Source organism: Tursiops truncatus, chromosome 2 (genome assembly GCF_011762595.2).
Source record: "Tursiops truncatus isolate mTurTru1 chromosome 2, mTurTru1.mat.Y, whole genome shotgun sequence".
NCBI classification, from domain to species: Eukaryota; Metazoa; Chordata; class Mammalia; order Artiodactyla; family Delphinidae; genus Tursiops; species Tursiops truncatus.
The window spans coordinates 107,543,543-107,569,855 of record NC_047035.1 but is presented as its reverse complement, the minus strand read 5'-3'; the positions used below and the strand labels follow the sequence as shown (position 1 = coordinate 107,569,855).

Genomic DNA, 26,313 nt, shown 5'->3' with positions numbered 1-26,313 from the left:
ACACCCATTAGAACACCAAATGTTGGAGAGGAATTTTCATACATTGCTAGTAAGAGTATAGAATAATACAGATACTTTGGAAAACTGTGTGGCAGTTTCTTATAAATTTAAAGATAAATTTTTTACAGTACCCAGCCATTCCAGTCCTAGGTCTTTATTCAAGAGAAAGGAAAACACATGTCCACATAGATTCTTACACAAGAATAATCATAGCATCTTTATTCATAATAGCAACTAGAAGCTGCTCAGATGTCCATTCACAGATGAATGGATAAAAGAACTGTGGTATACAATGAAATACCACTCAGCAACAAACATACTGTGTTTGTTGCTGAGTGTATACTGTATGATTTCACTTACATGAAATTCTGGAATATTCAAAACTAACCTATGGTGATAGAAATCAGATCAGTGGTTGCTTCTGAGGCAGGAATGGACATTGACTGGGAAGGGGCATGAGAAAACATTCTGGGGTGTTGGAAATATTCTGTGTCTTGATAGCGTGTGGTTATGCAAGTATATGCATTTTTCAGAGTAAACAGTACACTTAAGATTTTGTAAATTATAAAGCAATTCTTTTTAAAAAGGTTGTTCATAGTCTCACTATTTGGAGAGGACCACATTTTGATTTATATCCTGACACTTTAAAAAATATGTATTTGTATTACACTTTTATAAATGGAATCAGTATACATGTCATTTAGTAATATGCTTTTTTAAATTCAAGTATATTGTAAACATTTTCCCATGTCATGAAATCTTACATAATTATGGCTTTGTAGTTTTTTAGATTGACTGATTGATTTCGGCTGCGCCAGGTCTTAGTTGCGGCGTGCAGGCTTAGTTGTGGCGTGCATGCATGTGGGATCTAGTTACCTGACCAGGGCTTAAACCCAGGCTCCCTGCATTAGGAGTGTGGAGCCCTAGCCACTGGACCACCAGGGAAATCCCTAGATTTTGTTTTTAAAGCAAGAGTTCCCTTCAGACTATTTGCTGGAAACCTAGGTGTAAAACAGATAAAAGCTCATCTGCTTTGGTTAAATAAGAGGAAGGGGAGGGAGGAGAAATGGTGAATTACATGATCTGTTAGACCCCATTCTCGGTCTAAAGATGTGCTTCTCTGTGTAGGAGAGTAAAAAGTCACCATGACCCTTTACATGTATTCTTTTTCCCATGGTCCTAGCTAAATGGGAAAATAATAACTAACATTTATGGAACACATACTATGGCTCAGGCTTTTTTCTAAGTACTTTATGTAAAATAACTCATTTAATCCTCATAACAACCATATAAGGTAGGTTCTTATTCCCATTTATAAATGGGTACTGCAGTGGAACGTGATCAGGTGCTTTGTCCAGGGTCAGTCATTTAGTAAATGATGGAACTCAGTTTTGAATTCAGTCCATTTAGCTCCACAGTTCACCACTATACTATAGCTGCCTTTCAGAATAAATGGAATCATTCTGCTTTGTACCTATGAAAAGATAGAGAACTTCTGTGATAATTTTGCTTTTATGTTTGTCTAGAGCTAGCCAACATGGAAGAGGATCCAAGATCAGCTGGAGTTGCTACCTTTGTTCTTCAAGAAGAATTTGATAGATATTCTGGTTATTGGTGGTGTCCAGAAGCTGAAACAAGTAAGAGGCTTCAAAATAATATATTACAGGTCAATTAAAGTATTATGAGATTCAACTACCAATTAGTTAACTGCACAGATTCTTAAAATAGATTCTGAAGTGATGAAGATTGGATCCTACCAGTAGTTATTTAGAATATTCAGGCTATATCTCACCATAATGAGTTCTCATAAAAAACAGGTGTATTGTGGTTCAGTACCCCAAGTCCTTCAACTCTCCTTGCCAGTTTTTCATCTAGAAGCTGGTTGGTGGCAACATTGGTGGCAAAATAAAAAATACCACCCCTTAATGGGAGTTGCTATAAAAAACATAGGATTGACTAGAGTCTGCATGAACAGATGGCCAAATTAGTGTATGAATGGATCAGAAAAAAAGAGCACAAATTCCTCCTTTTTCTTGGTGTATTCACAAGGATTTTACTAGCTGAGAAACAGCTCTCCAAAGCAGTAGCTTTCAAACTTTTTGACTGTGATCTGGTTAGAAATTTGTTTTACATTCTAGCTTAATACATTGTACATATACTCTATACATAAAAGGCAGCATGTTTTATGTGTAAACTGTTTTTCGCTATGGGAGATATAATACTAGAGGGAATGGTCGATTATGATTACTTTCTGGCATAATTCTCCTAAATTTTCAATATTTAATTTCCTTTTAAGCTCCCAGTGGCAGTAAAATTCTTAGAATTCTGTATGAAGAAAATGATGAATCTGAAGTGGAAATTATTCATGTTACATCCCCTATGTTGGAAACAAGGAGGGCAGATTCATTCCGTTATCCTAAAACAGGTACTGTATTCCATTGGCATTTATATTCACTCATTCCTGCTTTTCGAACAAGATTCTTTCTGCATTCATCCAAAGGTATGGTCAACATGGATATTTTACAGATTTAGTAAGGATGGATTGTTTAAGTGTCTCTGAAGTAGGTTTTTTAATTACAGGCTGATCCTTTTTAATTATTTCAAAGGTGAGGAAGTGCACAAAACTGATTATTTCAAGAAATGAATAAAGAAGTACTTTTGCTAGGAAATAAAGATTTTTAAGGGATTATGTTCTTAATAAATTAGTAATTTTTTCCCATATTGCTATTTACAGCATTTCAATTGTGAAATGATACGAATTCCCCTTCATTACGAACTAACTCTTGATGTTTTTCAGCTTTTTTTTATAGCCATATTAAAAATTATGAATTGAAAAGGAGTTTTGAGATTCTTATGCAATAAAGTCCTGACTATATGCAACATTCCTCATTTGACTAAAGTATAAAAAGGATTGATCTGGCAAAATTCGTTTGAATAATTTTGGATATGCATTACTATTCATTTATGTCTCTTTCTAAAGGCACAGCAAATCCAAAAGTCACTTTTAAGATGTCGGAAATACTGATTGATGCTGAAGGAAGGGTAAGTATAAAATGTTAACTTTTTGTATCATTTGACTAGTCTGTCAGTAGAGATTTTAGATATGCTTTTTTATTTTTTGGACTTGTTGAACTTGCCGAGACATCTACAGATCATGATTTCAGGTTGACCTAATTTTCTACTTTGAAAACTTTCTGCTGGTTCCCAAGATAGGAATATAGGGATATGCATATTTACCACTCCTTTCCAGTGTTTTTCCTCTTTGCCTGTGTTAATTCTCCAGATCAGTATTTCTTAAATAGTGGTTACTGACTGGTGAGTCACCTTCTGTGTTGAATAGATGTCTACAGTAGATTAAGTATCCCTCATTTCTTTAATACTGCTACTTTCCATTTGGACAGATGCTTATAAGCTAAATGCACACAAAATTAATTTAAAAACAGTCTTCTCTGTTAGACTTTTTTAACAACTTTATTGAAGTATAATTATATATATATATATATATATATACACACACACACACACACACACACACACAGTTTAAATATTTATTTATTTATTTGGCTGCACAGGTTCTTTTTAGTTGTGGCACGTGGGGTCTTCGTTGCCGCGTGCGGGATCTTTTTTAGTTGTGGCATGTGGGATCTAGTTCCCTGACCAGGGATCGAACCTGGGCCCCCTACACTGTGAGTGCAGAGTCTTAACCACTGGACCGCCAGGGAAGTCCCTGAAATATAATTCACATACAATACAATTCACTCATTTAAAGTTTAAAATGGCCTTTAGTATATTCACAGAATTGTGCAGCCATCACCACAGTCAATTTTAGAACATTTTCATTACCCCTGAAAGAAACTCACATCCCTTAATCATCACCCCCAAACCTTTCCATGCCCCACAACCCTGGGCAACCACTAATCTACTTTGTATCTATGGATTTGACTATTCTGGACATTTCTTATAAATGAAATCATACAGTATCTAGTCTGAGTTCTTTCACTTAGCATCATGTTTTCAAGCACTAATCATGTTGGCACCACGTAACAGCATTTCACTGCTTTTTATCGCCCAAAAATATTCCATTGTATGGATATACCACATTTTATTTATCCTAGCCATCCTACTGGATTTGAAGTTGCACCTTACTGTGGTTTTTTTTTTTAAATTAATTAATTTATTTATTGGCTGTGTTGGTTCTTCCTTGCTGCGTGTGGGCTTTTCTCTAGTTGCAGCGAGCAGGGGCCACTCCCCGTTGCGGTGCGTGGGCTTCTCACCGGAGTGGCTTCTCTTGTTGCAGAGCACGGACTCTAGGCGCACAGGCTTCAATAGTTGCGGCAGTGGGCTCAGTAGTTGTGGCTCACGGGCTTTGTTGTTCTGTGGCATGTGGGATCTTCCCGGACCAGGGCTCGAACCCGTGTCCCCTGGCAGGGGGACTCTTAACCACTGTGCCACCAAGGAAGCCCCCTTACTGTGGTTTTGATTTACATTTTTCTGATACATTTTTCTGATGGCTAATGATGTTGAGCATCTTTTCATGTGCTTATTGGCCATTTGTATATCTTCTTTGGAGAACTGTCTATTCAGATCCTTTGTCCATTTTTTTAAAAGTATATTTAAAATTGTGTTAGACTATTAAGGGAAAAAAGTTTGCTTACTCAGGACCATTTCACTAATATATTACAAAAATAGTATTTTAAGCTAAAATAAAAGGAACTACAGACTATTAGTTTTCTTAGATACTAGAGTCTATAAAGTGATTAAAGTCTGATTTAACCAGTTATTATCAAGAGTTCTGTTAGTATAAACTCACGGGAAAAGACGTTTAGACTATGCTGATTCTTGTAGTTAGAACTTTTTAGGTGTAAGAGCACCAGTATAGGTAACCCATGACTTACTGCTGGTTTTGTTAATCCTGTGTACCTAAGACTGAAAAAGTATGCTGTTAAAGATAGTGATTTAAGTAGACCAATAAGCTAGTTACTTATCTCAGTTTTCTATAACTAGATTCCTTTTTTCTTTTTTAATAGCTTATAGATGTCATAGATAAGGAACTAATTCAGCCTTTTGAGATTCTGTTTGAAGGAGTTGAATATATTGCCAGAGCTGGATGGACTCCAGAGGGAAAATAGTGCGTATGTTAAATTGCCACTTCTTTACAAATAATTTAGGACCCAGAACTGTCTGTGCTGTTAGGTTTTCCTTTCCGTTGGAGCTGCCTTCACATGTAAATTTGAAGTGTAGATAGTTCTGCACAAAGAATTTTTCCTGAACTAAGTGGACTTGTAATCCTATAATCATAGGTGCATTGCATTTTAATTCTGTCTCTTAGCCAGTCACAGTTTCACAGTGTTATTTGTGGTTAAATTGTATGACTTTTAGGCTCACATATAAGTATGTATTTTTTTAATTGAATAATTAAGCAGAAACATTTGTAGAGCCTTATGTGAAGATGATTACATGTAGTTCCTGTGTCTAATGTGGACAACAGGAGTTTCACGAGGCATTTATCGACATTAAAGGGAGAAAACAATTTCAAAGGCCATCTGTGATTTTGGAAATTTAAAGAAAACTACTTTTAAAAACTCTACTCAAGCTTAACTTTTAAAAATAAGTGTAGAATAAGCTAATACTTTTAATTAGCCATTTGTAAGTGAGAATTTAACATATACTAAAGCAATACTTTCATTGTGATTATAGAAATAACTGATGGGTGCTAGGGGAAAGATTAGTGGAATATTCGTTTTCTGAAGAGTGTGCTTTATTTTGTGCTTTTCTTTTGTTTATTTAAATAGTGCGTGGGCTATCCTACTAGATCGCTCCCAAACTCGCCTACAGATAGTGTTGATCTCACCTGAATTATTTATCCCAGTAGAAGATGATGCCATGGAAAGACAGAGACTCATCGAGTCAGTACCTGACTCTGTGACGCCACTGATTATCTATGAAGAAACAACAGACATCTGGATAAATGTATGCATGTTTTCTTGTACTTGGTTTGAATATTTTCTCAGAATGCTAAAGCAAATGAAGCTCAATAGGAAACTATCCAAATGAATTTTTTGAGTTCAAAGTAACCTTGAATGTTATTTGCTTAGTTTGAACATTTTCAGATTGGAATGTTGGTTCCAGAATGGGTAATGGTTTGTACATAAAAGGTAGATGCCACTGAAATGACATCTCCCTGGCTGCAGAATTGCCCTTGTTTCTGGACACATCAGATAATGAAAACACAGCCTCATTAGTGCCTCTGAGAGGACCACAAGAATCCTGTCTAGAAAAGACTTGCTCTTTTAACTCTTTTAAGTTGGCAAACTATACCAAAATATAACAGTTTAGGATGGAATTTTTCATTTTCCAGTTTAGTGGAAAAAACTTAAACAAGATACAAAATAAATAAAGCCAGCTCACTCCCTGGCTGAATATAGGCTTCATATGATTCACCTAAAACAGATGAACATCTGTTTTCCCTTGAACTGTTAGAATATTTCTCTCTGGAAAAGAAAAGTAAAAGACATTTTTCCTCATCACTTCTGTAATAAGATTTATATCATTAAACTTCGTGCCGTGTTTCAAAGAATTTCAGAGATGGTGAGTAAGAAACAGCTTTTGGTCATATTTTTCTTTTTTCTCCATTTGGAAACATTTATTTCTCAATAGATGAAGTCTTTGACTAAAGTAAGAGAAACGTGAAAGGCCTAGGCAAAATCTCTAATTGTACATATACCATACACCCTAGCCTGACAGTTATTTATATTTCAGAGTATGTTTATCAAGTAATTCTTCTTTCTCTGGCTTAATTGAATTGTTTATGTAGTATTTTCATTAATGTGTATAGTAAATTAAGCTATTCATTTTACAGATCCATGACATCTTTCATGTTTTTCCCCAAAGTCATGAAGATGAAATTGAATTTATTTTTGCCTCTGAATGCAAAACAGGTTTTCGTCATTTATATAAAATCACATCCATTTTAAAGGAGAGCAAATACAAACGATCCAGTGGTGGGCTGCCTGCCCCAAGTAAGAAATCCTTTTTTATTTAAAAAGAGGAAAACGTTGGGGGCAGAAGGTGGGAGGGGCAGGGTAATGTAATGTCTTTTTTGTGTACTTTATAAGCATAGGACAAAGTTCTTGATGGATACATAATAAACTATTAATAGTGGGTAATCTCTGGGTATTGGGATTATTTACTTTTACTTTCTGTTTTTGCCTTAACTATACATTTTGTTTAAAGTGAGCTCATATAATTTTTAGATTAAAAAAGCTAGTTTTAAAATGTTACGAAGTTATTAGATATTTGTGCATACTAGATTTTTTTTATACTGTCTGCATCTACACTGAAGTTGATTTATAGGCATAGCTCTTCAGATTGATATAATTATGTTTCCCAAAGTGAAATTAAATATTATGTCAACTGAAGTTAGTTTCTTTTTAAAAAGTGATGGTTTTCCTTCTGGGAAATGTAATACAGAATGTGTAAGCCTAGGAAAAATGAAATGGTACATTGAATACTCCTGTGTTTTTAAAAAATTGAGTTATGGTTTTCTACTTTAATAATATAGAGTTTGTTTTGGAATAGTAGACATTTAATGATGTTATGTTACATGCTTTACCGCCATTTGTAACTTAACAGACTCAACATAGCCATTTTTAAAAAACTGTAGTAAAATATACAAACCAAAATTTATCATTTTAACTTTTACGTGTGCGGTTTCATGGAATTAAGTGTATTCATATTGTTCTGCAACCATCACCACCATCCATCTCCAGAACTTTTTTCATCTTCCAAAACTGAAACTATCCAATAAATAATACCCGATTTAGTGGAAAATAAGTAACTTCTCATTCCTTCCTCCCCTCAGCCCCTGGCAACCACTTTCTGTCTCTATGAATTTGACTACTCTAGATACCTCATATAAGTGGAATCATACAGGTCTGTCCTTTTATGACTGGCTTATTTCATTTAGCATAGTGTCTTCAAGGTTCAGCCAGGTTGTAGCATGTGTCAAAATGTCCTTCCTTTTTAAGGTTGAATAATATTCCATTGTATACAGAAACACATTTTGTTTATCCATTCACCTATCCATGAACAGATGGATTGCTTCTACCTTTTGACTGTTGTGAATAATGCTGTAATGAGCATGGGTGGATAGACATCTGTTTCAGACCCTGCTTTCGATTCTTTTGGGTATATACCCAGAAGCGAAATTGCTGGATATGGTAACTCTTTTTGTAATTTTTTAAGGAACCACCATACTCTTTTCCATAGCAGCTGCACCTTAGTACATTCCCATTAGAAGTGCACAGAAGTTCAAATTTCTCCACATCTTCGCTAACACTTGTTATTTTCTGGGTGTAGTTTTTTTTGTTTGTTTTGGTTTCGTTTTTGTTTTGTGGGGGTTTTTTTGCTAAGAGCCATCATAGTGGGTGTGAAATGGTATGTCATTGTGCTTTTGATTTGCATTTTCCTAATGATTAGTAACATTATCATGTTGCTTAGCCATTTGTATATCTTCTTTAGAGAACTGTCTATTTGAATCCTCTGCCGAATTTTTAGTGGGTTGTTTGTTTTTTCAACATGGCCTTTTTTTTTATATATATATATAAATTTATTTATTTATTTTTGGCTGCGTTGGGTCTTCGTTGCTGCGTGCAGGCTTTCTCTAGTTGCGGTGAGCAAGGGCTACTCTTCGTTGCAGTGCGCGGGCTTCTTACTGCAGTGGCTTCTCTTGTTGCAGAGCACAGGCTCTAGGCATGCGGGCTAAAGTAGTTGGGGCATGCGGGCTCAGTAATTGTGGCTCATGGGCTCTAGTAGTTGTGGCGCACGGGCTTAGTTGCTCCGTGGCACGTGGGATCTTCCTGGACCAGGGCTCGAACCCATGTCCCCTGCATTGGCAGGTGGATTCTTAACCACTGCACCATCAGGGAAGCCCTCAACATGGTCTTTTAAATATCATTCTTACTTGGGAAACAGTGAGCTACATCGTAGGACAGCAAAGTAAATACTGCCTATGACTTTGCTTCTTCTCTTAGCCTAATTTTTTTTTAATCAGACAGGAGCTTATATATCCAAGATGGAGATTTCTTCCCTAAGAGCCTTAGTTTAACTTGGCCCTTAGCATGAAATTGCCCCTACCAGTTCCTCTGTTGTTCAGAAATTAAATCTACTTATGGAATTCTGGAAAGTTTAGTGATGAAGACTGGTCAAAGAGCTTGAATAGTAGTTAATTAACTAAAACAACATTCTTGGGACAGTGATAAAAAGATGATAACTTAAAATTTTATACTCCTGTTGAAGAATAAGAACTGTCACCTTAGCTAACATTCTTCTCAGAACACCTAGCTTCTTTTCCCTCTCAGTGTCTGTTTCTGGGCCCCTCAGTTCGTCTACCTCTTCTTTCCGTTTCCCTCTTTTATACTTAGTCTTTCTTGCTCCAGATCTTCCTCCTTTTCTTGATGTCTATTTTATTTTCTTCTTCCCTCCTTTCTTCCATGAATGTCTATAATGTGTAACAATTAGTATTTTTTTAAATATTTATTTATTTATTTGGTTGCACTGGGTCTTAATTGCGGCAGGTGGGCTCCTTAGTTGTGGCATGCATGTGGGATCTGGTTCCCTGAGCAGGGATCAAACCCGGACCCCCTACATTGGGAACACGGAGTCTTAACCACTGCGCCACTAGGGAAGTCCCAATTAGTATTTATTATATGTTAAATAATATTTATTTTCTGGTGATAAAATTTAAAGTACTAAGTTGAATTTTTGTATCTAAGAAAAAGAAAAGGAGTCTATTTTTTTTTTAACTTGAGTAGGACCCTACTTAAGATCCTGTATCATTTCACCATCTCAGCTTGTCCTCAGCTGTCACCCCCCAGAGCCAGAGCTGGTAGCAGCTAGGCATAGAGCAGTGGTTCCATTTTTTTAACTTTCTCCTTAGGCCACTGAGAGAGCCTCATCTACCAAGACAGAATCTTATTAAGATAAATGAGACATGTTGGTATGGACTATGGTAATACCCAATTTGTTTTTGGCAAATGAAAAACAGTTGTATTAAAATTTTCCTTTCTGGCTTCTTAGGTAGTTTGTTGCATTTCTGGAAGAAATGCCTTATTGACCCATTAGATTTTTTTATCTTTCTAACCAAGGGTCTAGGAATGCAAGTGCTTTTGAGTTCTTTTCTGTCTGCCGTAACAATCTATTTTGCTGTTTTCACTTTATTTACATGGATTATTCCATTATTATTATGAAGACTCATAACTTGGAATTTTTTTTAACTTTAGACTTTATTATAAGGTGAAATTCACATAACATTAACCATTTTAAAGTGAACATTTAAAATGAACTGTGGCATTTAGTACATTTACAGAGTTGTGCAACTACCTACCATCTCTATCTAGTTCCAAAACATTTTCATTACTCCAGACATAACTTTGAATTTTTCAGTGTTAACTTTTTGGAAAAAAGAGTTTAGAATACTATTTTTCATTGTTTCATTTGCTTGTAGTCTGGTGTAGAGTGCTGAATTATGATTATGTTTATCTTCAGGTGATTTCAAGTGCCCTGTCAAAGAGGAAATAGCAATTACCAGCGGTGAATGGGAAGTTCTTGGCCGGCATGGATCTAATGTATGTTCTTTTATTCTACTGATATATTTAGTCAACATCAGCTGTGTGTATGCAGTACTAAAAATCAGTAGTGCAACTTCCTATGACCCCAGTATTTTGAAAATATTTTTAGGGCCTAAAAGAACCCAGTTTGTTGGAAAAGAAGAGTCTTAGTTTAAATTATAAATCTTACCCATTTTATAACCCTAGTATTAGATGTAACTAAAGGTCACCATTTTCAAATACAGTGTTGCTACTTAATAAGGAAAGGGCTGGTCCATGCTTTTCGAGTCTAGCAAAAGTGAGTTATGATATAGTTTGAAAATTATTTCTAAATCTCTTATAGACTACTTGTGTCATTTCTACATTAGAAAATGCATTTACTACTTCTGAAGTAGTGATGCTGTTTCATTCACCTGTTTATCTTATCTCACAAATTTGAAGTTTCATCTACCACCTGCAGAATTTGATGAACATTTATACAGAGCGTAGATTGATAAGGAAGAGGAGGGAAATCCACCCTCTGTTTCACTCTCGGTATATGGCTTTCTGTAGTAATTCAATGAATTCTAATTTTATTTCTTTTGCCTTTTATAGTACCTTGTGTTTGTTTCAACTTTCAGTTAGGTGGTCAGTTTCATGAGATCTCTAAGAAAGCCATCCTTTATGTGTGATACGTACAGTTAAGTTGATGTATGCTACCAGGATTTAGTGAAGGCCTGTGATTTCCTCAAATTGATTCGGAGATTTACTGAAGGATTATGTATACTGGCTACTATAGAAGTCACTCGTAGTCCCCAAGGTGATTAAGGAGAAAGAATGAAGATCCAGGTCCCAGGTTTGTTTTTGTTGGTAAAAACTTTAGAATATAATAGGCGACCTTTAAAGTCTTGTTTCCACTTGAGAGTGTCACATGACCTTTTGGTTATATATTCAATATATTTTTTTCTCTTTGGGGACCTTGGATGTTATTGTCACCTGAGAAAAATCTTACAGTGTAATTCTAAGTTCTGATAATAAAAATTTACACTAATGTAAACTTCATGCTGTGTAATGGTTGGACAATACTGAGGGAATCCCCAAAATTGTATTTATGCAGATCTGAACCTTATTTGGGCAACCTAAGTGTCTTTCTACTACTTGCCATAATGTACATCAATTTTCTTCTTTATGTCATGCATGCTTATTTATGTGATGTGGTTGTGTCTCTCTTTCTTACTCTTCTATTTTCTGTCTATTCTTGCTTTACTTTTTTTAAGTTACCTTTCCCTTCTTTACTTTTGCCAGTGACCTGTTCACACCCAAAGATTTCTAATGACCGTGATGAGTAAATCTTTGAGGCTTTTAAACCCATGTGCCCCTTAGGGTTCTCAAAGTGTGTTCTCTGGACCACAGAGGATCAGCATCACCTGGGAACTTTTTAGAACTACAAATTCTTGGCCCCCCTCGCCCCCCAGACCTCCTGAATCAAAAAGTCTGGGGGTGGGACCCAGCAATTTGTTTCACAAGCCCCTCAGGCGATTCTGATATTCATGTGACGCTGAAACCCTCAGGTGTTTCATGTAAAGTTGCTACATGAAACAAAAGGGGAGTGAGGAATTAACCAGTTATTTATGCAGTTTTGAGAGGCCTGATTTCCAACTGCTAGGTCAAGAGCAGAACCAGTCCTGACGTTTTGCACAGATTAACACATACCTGTGAAGCTTCATGAATGTTTGTTCTGCCACTTCCTATCCTTTGTATTCTTTCTGTCTATGTCATATAGGTCTACTTAATGTCAGCTGTGTTTATTTCTCTATCCATGCATGCTAAGAAAATGTTTATAATGACTAAGAGGAAACTTCTTGGAGAAAATGTGGCATTTAAAAATACTTGCTTTTAGAAATGTACTTGTGTTTTCTTTGCTGTATAAAACAGTTTGAATTTTTTAAATAAATTTATTTTATTTATGTATTTTTGGCTGTGTTGGGTTTTCGTTGCTGCACGCGGGTTTTCTCTAGTTGCAGTGAGCGGGGGCTGCTGTTTGTTGGGGTGCATAGACTTCTCACTGCAGTGCCTTCTCTTGTTGTGGAGCACGGGCTCTAGGTGCGCGGGCTCAGTAGTTGTGGCTCGCGGGCTCTAGAACGCAGGCTCAGTAGTTGTGGTGCACAGCCTTAGTTGCTACACGGCATATGGGATCTTCCTGGACCAGGGATCGAACCCGTGTCCCCTGCATTAGCAAGCAGATTCTTTTTTTTTTTGACTGTTTATTTTTTTTAACATCTTTATTGGAGTATAATTGCTTTACAATGGTGTGTTAGTTTCTGCTTTATAACAAAGTGAATCAGCTATACATGTACCTATATCCCCATATGTCTTCCCTCTTGCGTCTCCCTCCCACCCTCCCTATCCCACCCCTCTAGGTGGTCACAAAGCACCGAGCTGATCTCCCTGTGCTATGTGGCTGCTTCCCACTAGCTATCTATTTTGCATTTGGTAGTGTATATATGTCAGTGCCACTCTCTCACTTCATCCCAGCTTACCCTTCCCCCTCCCTGTGTCCTCAAGTCTATTCTCTACGTCTGCGTCTCTATTCCTGTCCTGGCAGGCGATTCTTAACCACTGCGCCACCATGGAAGCCCACACAGTTTGAATTTTATTAAACATCATTTGAGTAGGCTGCTAGAAGATTTTGAAAAGGAACAATAAAAGCCATTTATTTAGAATCTTACTGTAATTTAGGAAGAATATTAAGTGAATTCAGCTATGAGTATACTTGCAGTTATTTTGAGTTCTGAATGAAGGCTTAAAAGATCCTTCATACTTATTTATAAACTATAAGTATTGAAACTGATTGAGTGATTGAGTTCAGTTATTCCCCAACCCAATAGATAAGAAATTTTTACAAATTTGTACAAAAAACTAAAGAAGCACTGCCTAAGATAATGCTGCACTGAGAAATAGGATGCTAAAATTAAACTCTTTTAAGTGTGCATGAATGGTTGACCTGAGCTGTAATATAGGTATTTTTTTCTCTGTAAAGGATTGTCATTTTAATGAAATAATTTTTGTATTTTAAGAAAAGTATACATTCTAACCATATAGGAAACTACCAGTAGCATGCAACTTGGGTATCCTTTTACCTTCTGGACAGGATCTATTCTTAGCTATAAGACATGAGCAAAACCAACTCAAGCTTATTAACATTGGTGACAGATTTTTTAAAGAGGCACAAGGCAAAGGGTGGCTCAAATGATTTGAATAAAATTGGATATTGTTTGTTAACTTACTGGTCTTGCCAAGGTCATACTAGCACTGATTTTTTTGTTGTTATTTTGACAGATCCAGGTTGATGAAGTCAGAAAGCTGGTATATTTTGAAGGCACCAAAGACTCTCCTTTAGAACATCACCTGTACGTGGTCAGTTATGTAAATCCTGGAGAGGTGACAAGGCTGACCGACCGTGGCTATTCCCACTCTTGCTGCATCAGCCGGGTATTAAGTCCCTGTTTGAAAAGGGTTTCCTGTCATATAAAAAACCCTCTATTCGGGCTTCCCTGGTGGCGCAGTGGTTGAGAGTCCGCCTGCCGATGCAGGGGACACGGGTTCGTGCCCCGGTCCGGGAAGATCTCACATGCCGCGGAGCGGCTGGGCCCGTGAGCCATGGCCCCTGAGCCTGCGCGTCCGGAGCCTGCACATCCGGAGCCTGTGCTCCGCAACGGGAGAGGCCACAACAGTGAGAGGCCCACATACCGCAAAAAAAAAACAAAAAAAACCAACCCTCTATTCATGTAATACTCCTTTTCAGTAATGTGAAAATTGGTGAAGTTGGCCTGCAAAAACCTTATACTTAACTTTAGAATTGTATATGTGTATAAATGGTCAGACTCTTAACCATACTCCAGCTGTAGCATTAGTGCACATGTAGCAACAGATAACCTTTTTTACTTTTCCCTGGGGAAAAGTAATTGTTTTTCCTTTCTCTAGCATTGTGACTTCTTTATAAGTAAGTATAGTAACCAGAAGAATCCACACTGTGTGTCCCTTTACAAGCTCTCAAGTCCTGAAGATGACCCAACCTGCAAAACAAAGGAATTTTGGGCCACCATTTTGGATTCAGCAGGTACTCATTTCCCTGAGCCTGATCTTAAGTAGGATTAGTACATTAGGGCACTAAACCTGTGTCATATGTCCACATTTCCTGAACAGAGTCTTCCCGTCTCTTACCACCACCTGTCCCTGAGCTGCTGGGTTCCTGATTGATCCCATCCCTCCTAGTCTATCAATTATCAAATAAGACTGGTTACCTCCTACTCCAGGCAGGAGCAAGTCTGGAAGGCCTTTTTGAAAATAAGATTAAAATAGTCAAGATACCAGCTAGGAAGTGATTTATTCACATGTTTGGATGAGTTCCCAGATAAAACAACTGAATTTGAAGATAATGTATACTGAACTAGTAAGACACTTGGGAAGGGAAGCTGCAGCTTTAAGGAATACCCAGCTGGTCACTTTCTTAAACTTCTACAGCACTTGTAATGGCCATCTTAATAAAAGATAGAACATTCATTCTGTATGGGAGTGAAGAGCACTGTGAATTACCTATTTTTAAAATGCTTGATTTCTTAAACATGAAGAATGGACTAATTTTTTATATCTTTTAATTCATTTTGTCCCCAAATCCTTTTTTCCTGTTAGGTATTTTCACTCATAAATACCTCCTAAGGGATTAAGAAATTAGTGCAAATCCACAAGGTATAAGTATGTTCTGATGTCCACAATCAGGATTTGTAATATGGTGATGATCTCTGCTTAAACTGTAACATCATCCAGTATACACAGATTTAGTATAGGTCTGTATCGCTTTGGAAAACCAATTGATTAAGTTAATTTGTGGTTTCAGTTTCCCATCAGGTATATGGCTTAACCATCAATAAGTTACACAAACCGAGCACAAAGTATTTGTGTTCTGCATGTAAATACCTCCTGGGCTCCAAGGATTATTCATAATACTTTGTGTCTGCTTCTCAAGTGGATAATTTGATATGTTCATTAGATTTCCTTTTTTAAAGATAACTTTGTGCTTGATTTCTTGCTTATCATCTGAAGGGGGGGAATGGTTAGTTATTTGTGTATAGGGTGGTGGGTTTATAGTATCTTTTCCTTGCTCTCAGATTGCTGAGCTCCCATAAGAACTCCTTATACAGACTGTGTTACCTCCTCTCAGGTCCTCTTCCTGACTATACCCCTCCAGAAATTTTTTCTTTTGAAAGCACTACTGGATTTACATTGTATGGGATGCTATACAAACCTCATGATCTACAACCTGGAAAGAAATACCCAACTGTGCTGTTTATATATGGTGGTCCTCAGGTGGGCATATTTACATACATATATGTGTGTGTGTGTGTTTTTTCATTTTCTTTTTCTTTTTTTTAGGTGATTTGTTTTTTAAATGTCTGGTCAATTGTTTCAGTTAAGATTTGAACATTGCTGAGCCTCTGCTATTATTGACTCTGGCTTATGCTCTAATTATCCAATTTAGGAGTTCAGGAAGCTGGGTTTTGTTAGATAGCTAACTCGAAAATCAGTGTCAATTTCTTCTTTTTTCTTTTGGCCACACCATGCGGTTTGTGGGATCTTAGTTCCCCAACTAGGGATCAAACCCAGGCCCTCGCCAGTGAAAGCACAGTCTTAACCACTGGACCGCCAAGGGAATTCCCTCAATGTCAGTTTCTTAATTTACAGTGAGGACTATAACTGTCATGGAGAATGTAGTATGTCAGTAGGTAAATATGTTGTTTTGTAGGTAGAGAACTTGTTTTGGAAATGATTTTAAATAATTAAATGTCTTGGTAAATAAAGAGTCTTAACAGATATTTTTGAAAGCCTTGGTAGCCTAATGAATTCCATCTCTTCATTCTAAGGCCACATCTCTCAAGAAAGCTATAATACTTTTATCAGCTAGTTAAGGCAACTGCTATACTACTATTCAGCACTGTAAGAAGTTTACACCTTGATTTTCTTGTTTCCACCTTAAGTATTAGCATGTGAATATTAAGCAAATTTTACTGTCAGAGTAAATAAAGTATTTTGGATAGGTGAATTGGTAAATTGGTAATTTTTTTAATGTTTAATCTTGGTTATATATCTTATATTGAGACCCTGTAGAAATTAGAATATAATTACAATGTTTTTCTAATAGAACTCTCTTGGACTCAGTAAATATCCTTTATAATTATACCCAGTTATTCAGATCTGGAAATGTATCTAGATGTAAAGTTATCCAAAAAATAAAAGTAACTACATAAGCCATAACATCTCAGCAATAACCGTCATATATCAAGTTAAATCACTTTGCCATTGTTTAGTGTGTTTTACGAACAAAACGTGATTCACATTTGTATAATTGTCATCTACACATAAATTATGAAAGAATTAAATTAGACTTCTCTTAAAAACTTTGAACTAAATCTTTGTACATGTAAAAAAAAGGTGTAATACAGGGCTTCCCTGGTGGCACAGTGGTTGAGGGTCCGCCTGCCGATGCAGGGGACACGGGTTTGTGTCCCCATCCGGGAGGATCCCACATGCCGCGGAGCGGCTAGGCCCGTGAGCCATGGCTGCTGAGCCTGCGCGTCCAGAGCCTGTGCTCCGCAACGGGAGAGGCCACAACGGTGAGAGGCCCATGTACTGCAAAATAAATAAAAATAAATAAAAGGTGTAATACAAAGAAATTCAGGAGACAAATTACAGGACACGCTCAGAAACTTTACATGTTTTGTTATATTATTTTGATATTATGACTAAGTAAGAAGGGTGTTTCTCCTTCCCAATGAAGAAATGATATATAAGATATGTGGAAAACACACTATAAAAACTAGCTGGTTATTTATATTTTTAATACTAAAGGACTCCTTATATTAGTAATTAAGTTTAAAAAGTCTAAGCCATATGAAAAGGTAGTATCACTAAGCATTAGGGAAATGCAAATCAAAACCACAATGAGATACCACCTCACACCCCTTAGGATAGCTATTATCAAAAAAAAAAGGAAAATAATAAATATTGGTGAGGGTGTAGAAAAATTGGAACTCTAATATGTTGCTGATGGGAATGTAAAATGATGCAGCTGCTATGGAAAACAATATGGCAGTACTTCAAAAAGTTAAACATAGAATTATAATCTGATCCAGCAATTCCATTTCAGGATGTATACCCAAAAGAATTCAAAGCAAAAACTCAAACAGATACTTGTACACCAGTGTTGATTGCAACATTATTCATAATAGCCAAAAGGTGGAAGCAACCCCAGTGTCCGTTGATAGATGAATGGGTAAACAAAATGTGGTATGTAGAGGAATATTATGCAGCCTTTTAAAAAAAAAAAGGAAATTCTGACTCATACTACAGCATGGATGAACATTGAGCTCACTATGCTAAGTAAAATAAGCCAGGCACAGAAGGATAAATATTATATTTTTCCACTTGTATGAGGTACCTAGAAGAAGTAAATTCATAGAGACAGAAAGTAGAATAGAGGTTGTCAGGGACTGGGGAGGGATAGGGAATTATTGTTTAATAGGTTTGAAGTTTCTGTTTGGGATGACGAAAAAGTTCTAGAAATGGATAGTGATGATGGTTGCACAGCAGTGTGAATGTACTTAATACCACTGAATTATATACACTTAAAATGGTTAAAATGCATGTTTTACCATAATAAAGTCCTCGCCATGCAGTAAAAACAAAATTCTTTAATTGTTTGGAGTACTTTATGAATACAACTGCATTTTTTTGCACTTTAGAACAGTTTCTTTCTCAAAGTGTTCTTTGGAAGCATTCAAATTTGGTGAGGCCACAGGAGAATCTGCTATTCAGTTTGCAGGGAGATTTCCCCATAACACTTTGCATGATAGAATGCATTTGGCACTTCAACCCACTGGGAGGTCATTCATCCTTGTGTTTGATGACCATGTGGATTAGTTACGAAGAGGCTCCATAATGTAAGATCAGATCTTTCTAATAGCACACAATAACCTTGCAAAATTTGATTAAATCACATAAGTGGTCCAAACCTTTTTTTTCTTGGTGTATATTCAGGTCAAAGTGGGAATCTTTTTTTTTTTTTTTTTTTTTTTTTTGCGGTACGCGGGCCTGTCACCGCTGTGGCCTCTCCCGTCGCAGAGCACAGACTCCGGACGCGCGGGCCCAGCGGACACGGCCACGGGCCCAGCCGCTCCGCGGCATGCGGGATCCTCCTGGACCGGGGCACAAACCCGTGTCCCCTGCATCGGCAGGCAGACTCCCAACCACTGCGCCACCAGGGAATCCCCCAAAGTGGGAATCTTTTGAATAACAACAATGCCACAATTCATAACGTGAGGTGAATTACTTCATCGCTAAATGCAGCAACGTCTGTAGTCGGACAAAAATGAAACCAAGGAAAGCAACAAATATTTCCCATTAAAGTCATCAAGGCTTAGTTCTTTAAACTTTTCATTGATAACAGTAGTGTGTTTAAAAATGTTTATTTAAAAAAAATGTTTATTTAGCAAATATTTATGATACTTCCTATGTGCCAGACACTGTTCTGCAAACATAAATGCACAAGAGAGCAAGTTAAAATAGCAGAACACAGGTTTTGAAGAATTGATACTGAAGAAAACTTCTGAATTCTTAGTGCTAAAGGGCATTATGTTTAAGTACCTCCTTCTAAGAAGAAGCAGGCCTGGAGGCTGCAAAGGCAGAAACACTGGCTCTGGGGGAGAATGTTGTATCAGGCAATTGAGGCCATCTTCTGTGATTGACAGCAGGCAAAGAAGTGAGTTATTTTTCTTATATGTTCATATATGTGTTCCTTGCCTAATACTTCTTTTTTCAGCTCCCTCCCTTTAAAAACAAGCACTTTTGCCCACCAAACCCCTCCTCCTGAGGTAGACAGGGAAAACATCACTCTCTTGTCTCTGTTTTTCATTCATTCAGCAAATAGTTACTGAGTTCCTATTATGTACCAGGCACTATTCTAGGCAGTGAGGATACCACAGTGAACAAGTCAGACTAATGTCCCACCCTCATGGAGATTAATGAGGAAAATAATAAACAAGCAGACATATAAATTATATAACTTCATATAATGGAAGTGTTATGAATAATTGTTGGGAAAGAGGATGGCAAAGTGACTAAAATGAGGGTTCTGACTGGAAGGTCAGGGAAGCTCTCTGAGGTTGCAGAGGATGAGAAGGGATGAGCCATGTTAAAGATCTGAGGGCAGAGCATTGTAGACAGAGGGAACAGTAAATGTTAATGTGTCCTGGGGTTAGAACCAACCTGATATAGTTAGTGGTAAGGTTAGAGTGCAGTGCTCAAGGGGGGAAATGGTATGAGATGAGGTCACAGAAATAGCCAAGAGCTAGATAATGTAGTGTCTCAAAGGCAGTGGTAAGGAGTTTAGATCTTACTCTGATCTAAACCCCCTGCCATTAGGAGGACCAAAGCTATAAAGTCATACCTGATTTACATTTTTAAACATCGTCCTGTTGCTGTGAGAACAGACTATACGGAGGACAAGTATAGAAACAGAAAGACCAGTTTGACAGTTGTTGCAGTGGCGCTAAACATCCGAAAGTTCAAAAGGAGAAGGTTCTTTATACCGCCACTGCCAGTCTAGCCCATTCAATGCTCAGTAGGTATTTATTGAGTGAAGACAGCATCGATGTTTATTTTAACTCCTGGCTGGCTTGGTTTTCCCATTGGTTTCAGCCAGAGAACACTTCCTCAATTTTGCCAGAACCTTTTTTTGTTTGTTTATTATCTACCTTAGTATCCACCAAACCTTGAACTTCTGTAACTTTCTGCCCATTAATTAAAGTCTTCTTTTCACCAGAGAGTATATTTCTGGTAAAGCCCAAACTACATTTAATTTCTCAGTCATTTTGAAGTATAGTTTCTAGGGCAATAAAGATATTTAAGAATTATTCTACCTTTTGCACTGATTTGTGTAGCAGGAAAAAAGAAGCTGACTGGTCATAGTAATTCATTAAAATACTTCAGTTTTCCCTCTACTGGTCAGAGACAATCCCAGAAGAGACAGGTAGGGAGAAAAAATGATCTTATTCTGTCATTTGAATGATACAATTCTTCCTCAGGGTAGAAGTAATCATTTTAGTAATTTTTTCTATGGGGTAGGTTAAATCACTTATCTTGTATGTAGTTAGTATCTAGGTTATAATTTTAAAGTCTGTAGTTACTCAGTAATTCCTCAGAACTTTGAGTGTGAAGTTAAGAAAGAAAAGAAGTAACATGAACATGAAAAGATTTAATTTAAAAGTAAATAAGGGGACTTCCCTGGTGGTGCAGTGGTTAAGAATCCGCCTGCCAGTGCAGGGGACATGGGTTCAAGTCCTGGTCCGGGAAGATCCCACATGCTGCAGAGCACCTAAGCCCATGTGCCACAACTACTGAGCCTGTGCGTTAGAGCCCACGAGCCACAACTACTGAGCCCGCGTGCCACAACTAGTGAAGCCCACACACCTAGAGCCCGTGCTCTGCAACAAGAGAAGCCACTGCAGTGAGAAGCCCGCACACCACAACTAAGAGTAGCCCCCGCTCGCTGCAACTAGAGAAAGCCCAGGCACAGCAACGAAGACCCAACACAGCCAAAAATAAATAAAATAAGTTAATTTAAAAAATAAAAATAAATCAGGGAGGGCTTCCCTGGTGGCGCAGTGGTTGAGAGTCCGCCTGCCAATGCAGGGGACACGGGTTCGTGCCCCGGTCCAGGAAGATCCCACATGCTGCGGAGAGGCTGGGCCCGTGGGCCATGGCCGCTGAGCCTGCACGTCTGGAGCCTGTGCTCCGCAACGGGAGAGGCCACAACGGGAGACGCCTGCGTACCGCAAATAAATAAATAAATAAATAAATAAATAAATAAATAAATAAATCAGGGAGAGGGGGAGGAGGGGAATTGCTAATCAATGGGCATAAAAAATTCTTAATTATGCAAGATGAATAAATTCTAGAGATCTGCTGTCCAACATTGTCCTATGATTAACAATACTGTATTGTACACTTAAAATTTTAAGAGGGTCCATTTCATGTTGTGTTCTTGCCACAAGAAAATAATTTCATTTTATAGGCAAAATAATGTTAAAAATTTAAGCTTTCTATTTTTTGCAGCATCCTGCCTCTCTTATGCTTTTGTATGCTGCCATATAATAAATTTCACTGAAGTTGTATTTCTTCCTCAGGTGCAGTTGGTGAATAATCGGTTTAAAGGAATCAAGTATTTCCGATTGAATACCCTAGCCTCTCTGGGTTACGTGGTTGTAGTGATAGACAACAGGGGATCCTGTCACCGAGGGCTTAAATTTGAAGGCGCCTTTAAATATAAAATGGTGTGTGAACATACAAACATTTTTCTTTTAAAGACATTTACAATTTTTGGTGCATTGTTTAGTGTGAAATCCCAGAGAAGGAGTTGGGGGAAGGCACTGTGAGTGTGTGTGCACGTGTGTGCATGTGAGCATGTGTTATGGTTTGGGGGTGGGAGGGAAGGTACAACTTGATATTCACTAGGCTATTCATGTCTACCTATATGTAAATTTGGGGAGCTGAGATAGAACCACTTTTATATAGAAACCCCCTCTCTTTCTATTTTTTATGTCCAGTTTAGCCACAAGCCAGTCCATTTAGTTTTCAGCATCCTGTACACTATTAGGAATAATTGAGATTTGTTCTGTCCTCTGTGAAGAGAGAAACCAACTGGTTAGTGCCTTCCTTGTGACAAGCCTCTTTCTCTCTACAGGAAGCTTTAAATGCTACCTTTTAGAGATGCCCCATGTCCTTTCTGCTGCTTTGGGAAATGATGAGAATCCGATGTTCCTTTTGCACAGTAAGGCAGTTACTGTGTTTGCCAGTGTATTGGACATGCTGAGTAAGACATGGGGATTTTCTCCCACAGCCAGTTCTTTGACCTTATGTTGTATTCTCATGTAAGTTTTTGTTTTTATTTTTGTTTTTGGCTCAGTGAAGTGAGATTGTGTGCACTGGCAGGCCTAGTAATACAGACAGGGTGGTGGCGATAGGAATTAGGACTATACAGGACTTTAAAGAAATTGTATGTTCAGTTCCTAGAGGTAGGTGATAGGGAAATAGGATAATGCGTCAAGAGTGATTCCCTCTGCTTTATTACATTAAGTTTTAAAAAGGAGAGGTAATATTAGTCAACCACTTAAGGGGGCTAATTTTTTATCTTTGGGTGTAGGAAGGCTTGTTACAAGGAAGATGCTGACCTCTTAGCAGACAACAGAACAAATGGAAATGGGAAATACCCATACGGCAAGGGACATTTTGGGTCACAGTAGGAAAGAACTTTATGACTAAGGGGTAACTAAACTCTAGGACAGGCTAGCAACAGAAGCTATAGGCTCCTATCTCTAGAGTTAAAAATTTTTTTTTCAAGCAACAGAATTTCCATTGATAATGAGTTCTTATCTAAAAAAACTACAGGTATTTTTAGTAAGAACATCTATCAGCTTTAAAAGCACTCTTATAATAAGATTTTTATTTATCAGAATCAGTGAAATGCTCTCCATTTTTTACAGGGTCAAATAGAAATTGACGATCAGGTGGAAGGACTCCAATATCTAGCCTCTCAATATGATTTCATTGACTTAGATCGTGTGGGCATCCATGGCTGGTCCTATGGAGGATACCTCTCCCTGATGGCATTAATGCAGAGGTCAGATATATTCAGGGTATGTGATTTCCTATGGTACTTCTTTTTGCAATAAGCGTAGAATTTTCTATAAATTGACATATGAGGAAATGCAAATTTTCTGAAGGTTTACAAAGTTGACAGTACTGTGAAATGTTAGGGTTTGTGTGTTTAATAGCCGTGTGAAATAATATATATATCTTGTCAACTCGTGAGATATGTTTACGTATCTTTATCTGCATTTATCTATATAAAATAATTGTCAACTTGATCAGTTACTGGCTATTTATAGACATATGCCAAAGATTATGGGAGATAGTCATGATTAGTAAAACACACATTCATATTGGGTTGTTCTTATTTGTGTAATTGTTGGACTACAACCTCTGAGGGCAGGGATCTGTCTGCCCTATGCTGTATCCTCAGCTGCCAAGCACAATGCTTGGCACATAGTCGGTCCTAAGTAAATCTGTACTGAATGAATAAACTATGAAATATGTAAACAATGATTCCAATTCTATAAACAGCTTCTTAGAAAAATACGTTACAAGAAAATATAAAATGATGCTAACAGTTGTTAAGGGAATGGGAATTATGAGTGGCATTTTTCTTTTTAATATTTCAATAACATTTTATTTTACAGTGAAAATTTTTTATTTTTTAAGAATAAAAACTATAGGGTTTTTGTTCTTACATGTATATTCAGATAATCTTTATTTATAATAACCACAAAATGAACTCTGAATACTGCCATAATTTTCCCAGGCTTGCAGCTGTCAAGAAAGTAATTACAGTATTTAAATCAATATTTAAATATAAAACTGTGTGTGGGAGACTTAAAATGAGGCAAGTATTTAGTGCTTAAATATATTTCATTCATTGTTTTAAATTCTGTACTGCCAACAGAAGCTAAAAAAAAAAGACTGCTTTTTCCTATATAAAGCTGACACTTGTCCCATATTTTTTTCCCCAGGAGCAGGAATAAATTTACACTGAGGCATTCATATGTTCTAGTTCAGCCTCCCCTTTTAACAGAGGCCCATGTTTATATTTCATCTAGCCCAGGTTAAGGATTTGGTGTGTGGCACATCTGTGGAACATGAAGCTAACTGACTCACAAAGTATCAAATTCTTGACCTTCGCACTCCCCTTTGATTTTCTGAGTTGCCTGAGACCATGTATTCTCCAGTCATGGGGCTAAAGCCTAAGGATAATTTTAGCCTGTAAATTTGCAGTTACAGACTCTCAGTGCTAGCCATTCTTTTCTGGACCACACTTGACTGTCACTGTTATCTTATGCAGGTTGCTATTGCTGGGGCCCCAGTCACTCTGTGGATCTTCTATGATACAGGCTACACGGAACGTTATATGGGTCACCCTGACCAGAATGAACAGGGCTATTACTTAGGATCTGTGGCCATGCAAGCAGAAAAATTCCCCTCTGAGTAAGCTTAAGCTTTAAAATTAAAATTATAAATTTAAAATTGTATCTTTAAAAATTGTCTTTAATAATGAAAACTATAAGCATGACAAAACCAAAGCTAATATTTTATAGAGTACTAGAAGACATAGCTGTTTGTCAAAGCTTAATTATAGGCCAGTTCATATAATTTGGGTTTTTTTACAAGTTATATTTGAAGCAGTTGCTTAAGTGATAAAAGAAGCTTAATTAAGTACACAACTGTTTCAAGGTGGAAAAAATTCCATTTCTGCTTACGTATATTTTGCAAGTAACATATATGATTTTTCTTTTTCTAGGGACATGCTATAATTATTGATGTGTGCTAATATCTTAATAGGAAATAGAACACGATTTAATTAAAATATTTTTTCTTGGGGGGCTTCCCTGGTGGCGCAGTGGTTGAGGGTCCCCCTGCCGATGTGGGGGACGTGGGTTCGTGCCCCGGTCCGGGGGGATCCCACGTGCCGCGAAGCGGCTGGGCCGGAGCCTGTGCTCCGCAACGGGAGAGGCCACGGCAGTGAGAAGCCCGTGTACCGCAAAAAAAAAAAAAAAAAAAATTTTTCTTTACATGTAGCATCTGGTTAATATATTACTAATTTAATATTGAAATGCTGAATCCTTTTTTTAAATAAATTTATTTATTTATTTTTTAATTTTGGCTGCCCTGGGTCTTCGTTGGTGCGCGCGGGCTTTCTCTAGTTGTGCAGAACGGGGGCTACTCTTCGTTGCGGTGCGCGCGCTTCTCATTGCGGTGGCTTCTCTTGTTGCGGAGCACGGGCTCTAGGCATGTGGGCTTCAGTAGTTGTGGCACGTGGGCTCAGTAGTTGCGGTTTGCGGGCTCTAGAGCGCAGGCTCAGTAGTTGTGGCACACGGGCTTAGTTGCTGCATGGCATGTGGGATCTTCCCGTACCAGGGCTCAAACCCATGTCCCCTGCATTGGCAGGCAGATTCCTAACCACTGCATCACCAGGGAAGTCCCAAAATGTTGAATCCTTATTCTAATATTACAGTATAAGGAAGTTAACGTAGTTAGTTGTGATTAGTTTTAAGGAGTTAAGTGGTTTTCCCAAATACTCTTATTTTGCCTAATCCTCTGATATTTCCATTTTTCCAGACCAAATCGTTTACTACTCTTACATGGGTTCTTGGATGAGAATGTCCATTTTGCACACACCAGTATATTACTGAGTTTTTTAGTGAGGGCTGGAAAGCCATATGATTTACAGGTGAGTTCTTTTACATTTTCTGATTAAAATAGCCATGATTAGTGATTGGTTACTTTGAAATATAATAAAGTATGGAGTAAGGTTGAATTTTCAGCTGTGGCCACTCTCTGCTTAAGAGAACTAAAATAATAGGCATAGTTAGTAGTGCCTCTAGTTAGATAAAAATTAAGATCCTGTGGAAGTCAGGATGAAAATTGTCCTATCAGATTACATGACTTGCGTATCTGTATCTGCTTTCAGTTTGTAATCATGGACAAGATGACAGGAGTCCATTCACTATCCTCCTTTGCTTTTCTTCTTCCTCTTGGAAGGGTAAAGAAATGCTAGTTG

At 37.5% G+C, this 26,313-nt stretch overlaps 1 protein-coding gene and 1 non-coding gene across 10 annotated transcripts in view; one reads left to right on the top strand and one right to left on the bottom strand.

Moving 5' to 3' along the window:
• DPP8 (dipeptidyl peptidase 8) overlaps positions 1-26,313 on the top strand; it is a 55,135-nt gene that overhangs the window by 24,915 nt on the left and 3,907 nt on the right. For 5 of the 9 annotated variants that reach the window (XM_019948425.3, XM_019948442.3, XM_019948435.3 and 2 more), the window contains 14 exons: positions 1,527-1,637; positions 2,297-2,425; positions 2,981-3,042; positions 5,028-5,128; positions 5,793-5,970; positions 6,860-7,019; positions 10,546-10,625; positions 13,926-14,078; positions 14,571-14,706; positions 15,808-15,953; positions 21,827-21,973; positions 23,183-23,335; positions 24,598-24,740; positions 25,872-25,983. In XM_019948425.3, coding sequence (XP_019803984.1) covers positions 1,527-1,637; positions 2,297-2,425; positions 2,981-3,042; positions 5,028-5,128; positions 5,793-5,970; positions 6,860-7,019; positions 10,546-10,625; positions 13,926-14,078; positions 14,571-14,706; positions 15,808-15,953; positions 21,827-21,973; positions 23,183-23,335; positions 24,598-24,740; positions 25,872-25,983 — 1,811 coding nt within the window. Of the gene's footprint in view, positions 1-1,526; positions 1,638-2,296; positions 2,426-2,980; positions 3,043-5,027; positions 5,129-5,792; positions 5,971-6,859; positions 7,020-10,545; positions 10,626-13,925; positions 14,079-14,570; positions 14,707-15,807; positions 15,954-21,826; positions 21,974-22,383; positions 22,537-23,182; positions 23,336-24,597; positions 24,741-25,871; positions 25,984-26,313 lie in introns of those variants that run through there. The other 4 variants (XM_019948457.3, XM_019948450.3, XM_033851839.2 and 1 more) reach the window with 4 other exon arrangements.
• On the bottom strand, positions 3,650-3,722 carry TRNAV-CAC (transfer RNA valine (anticodon CAC)). Its single transcript has one exon. It is a non-coding gene; the product is annotated as a tRNA-Val (tRNA).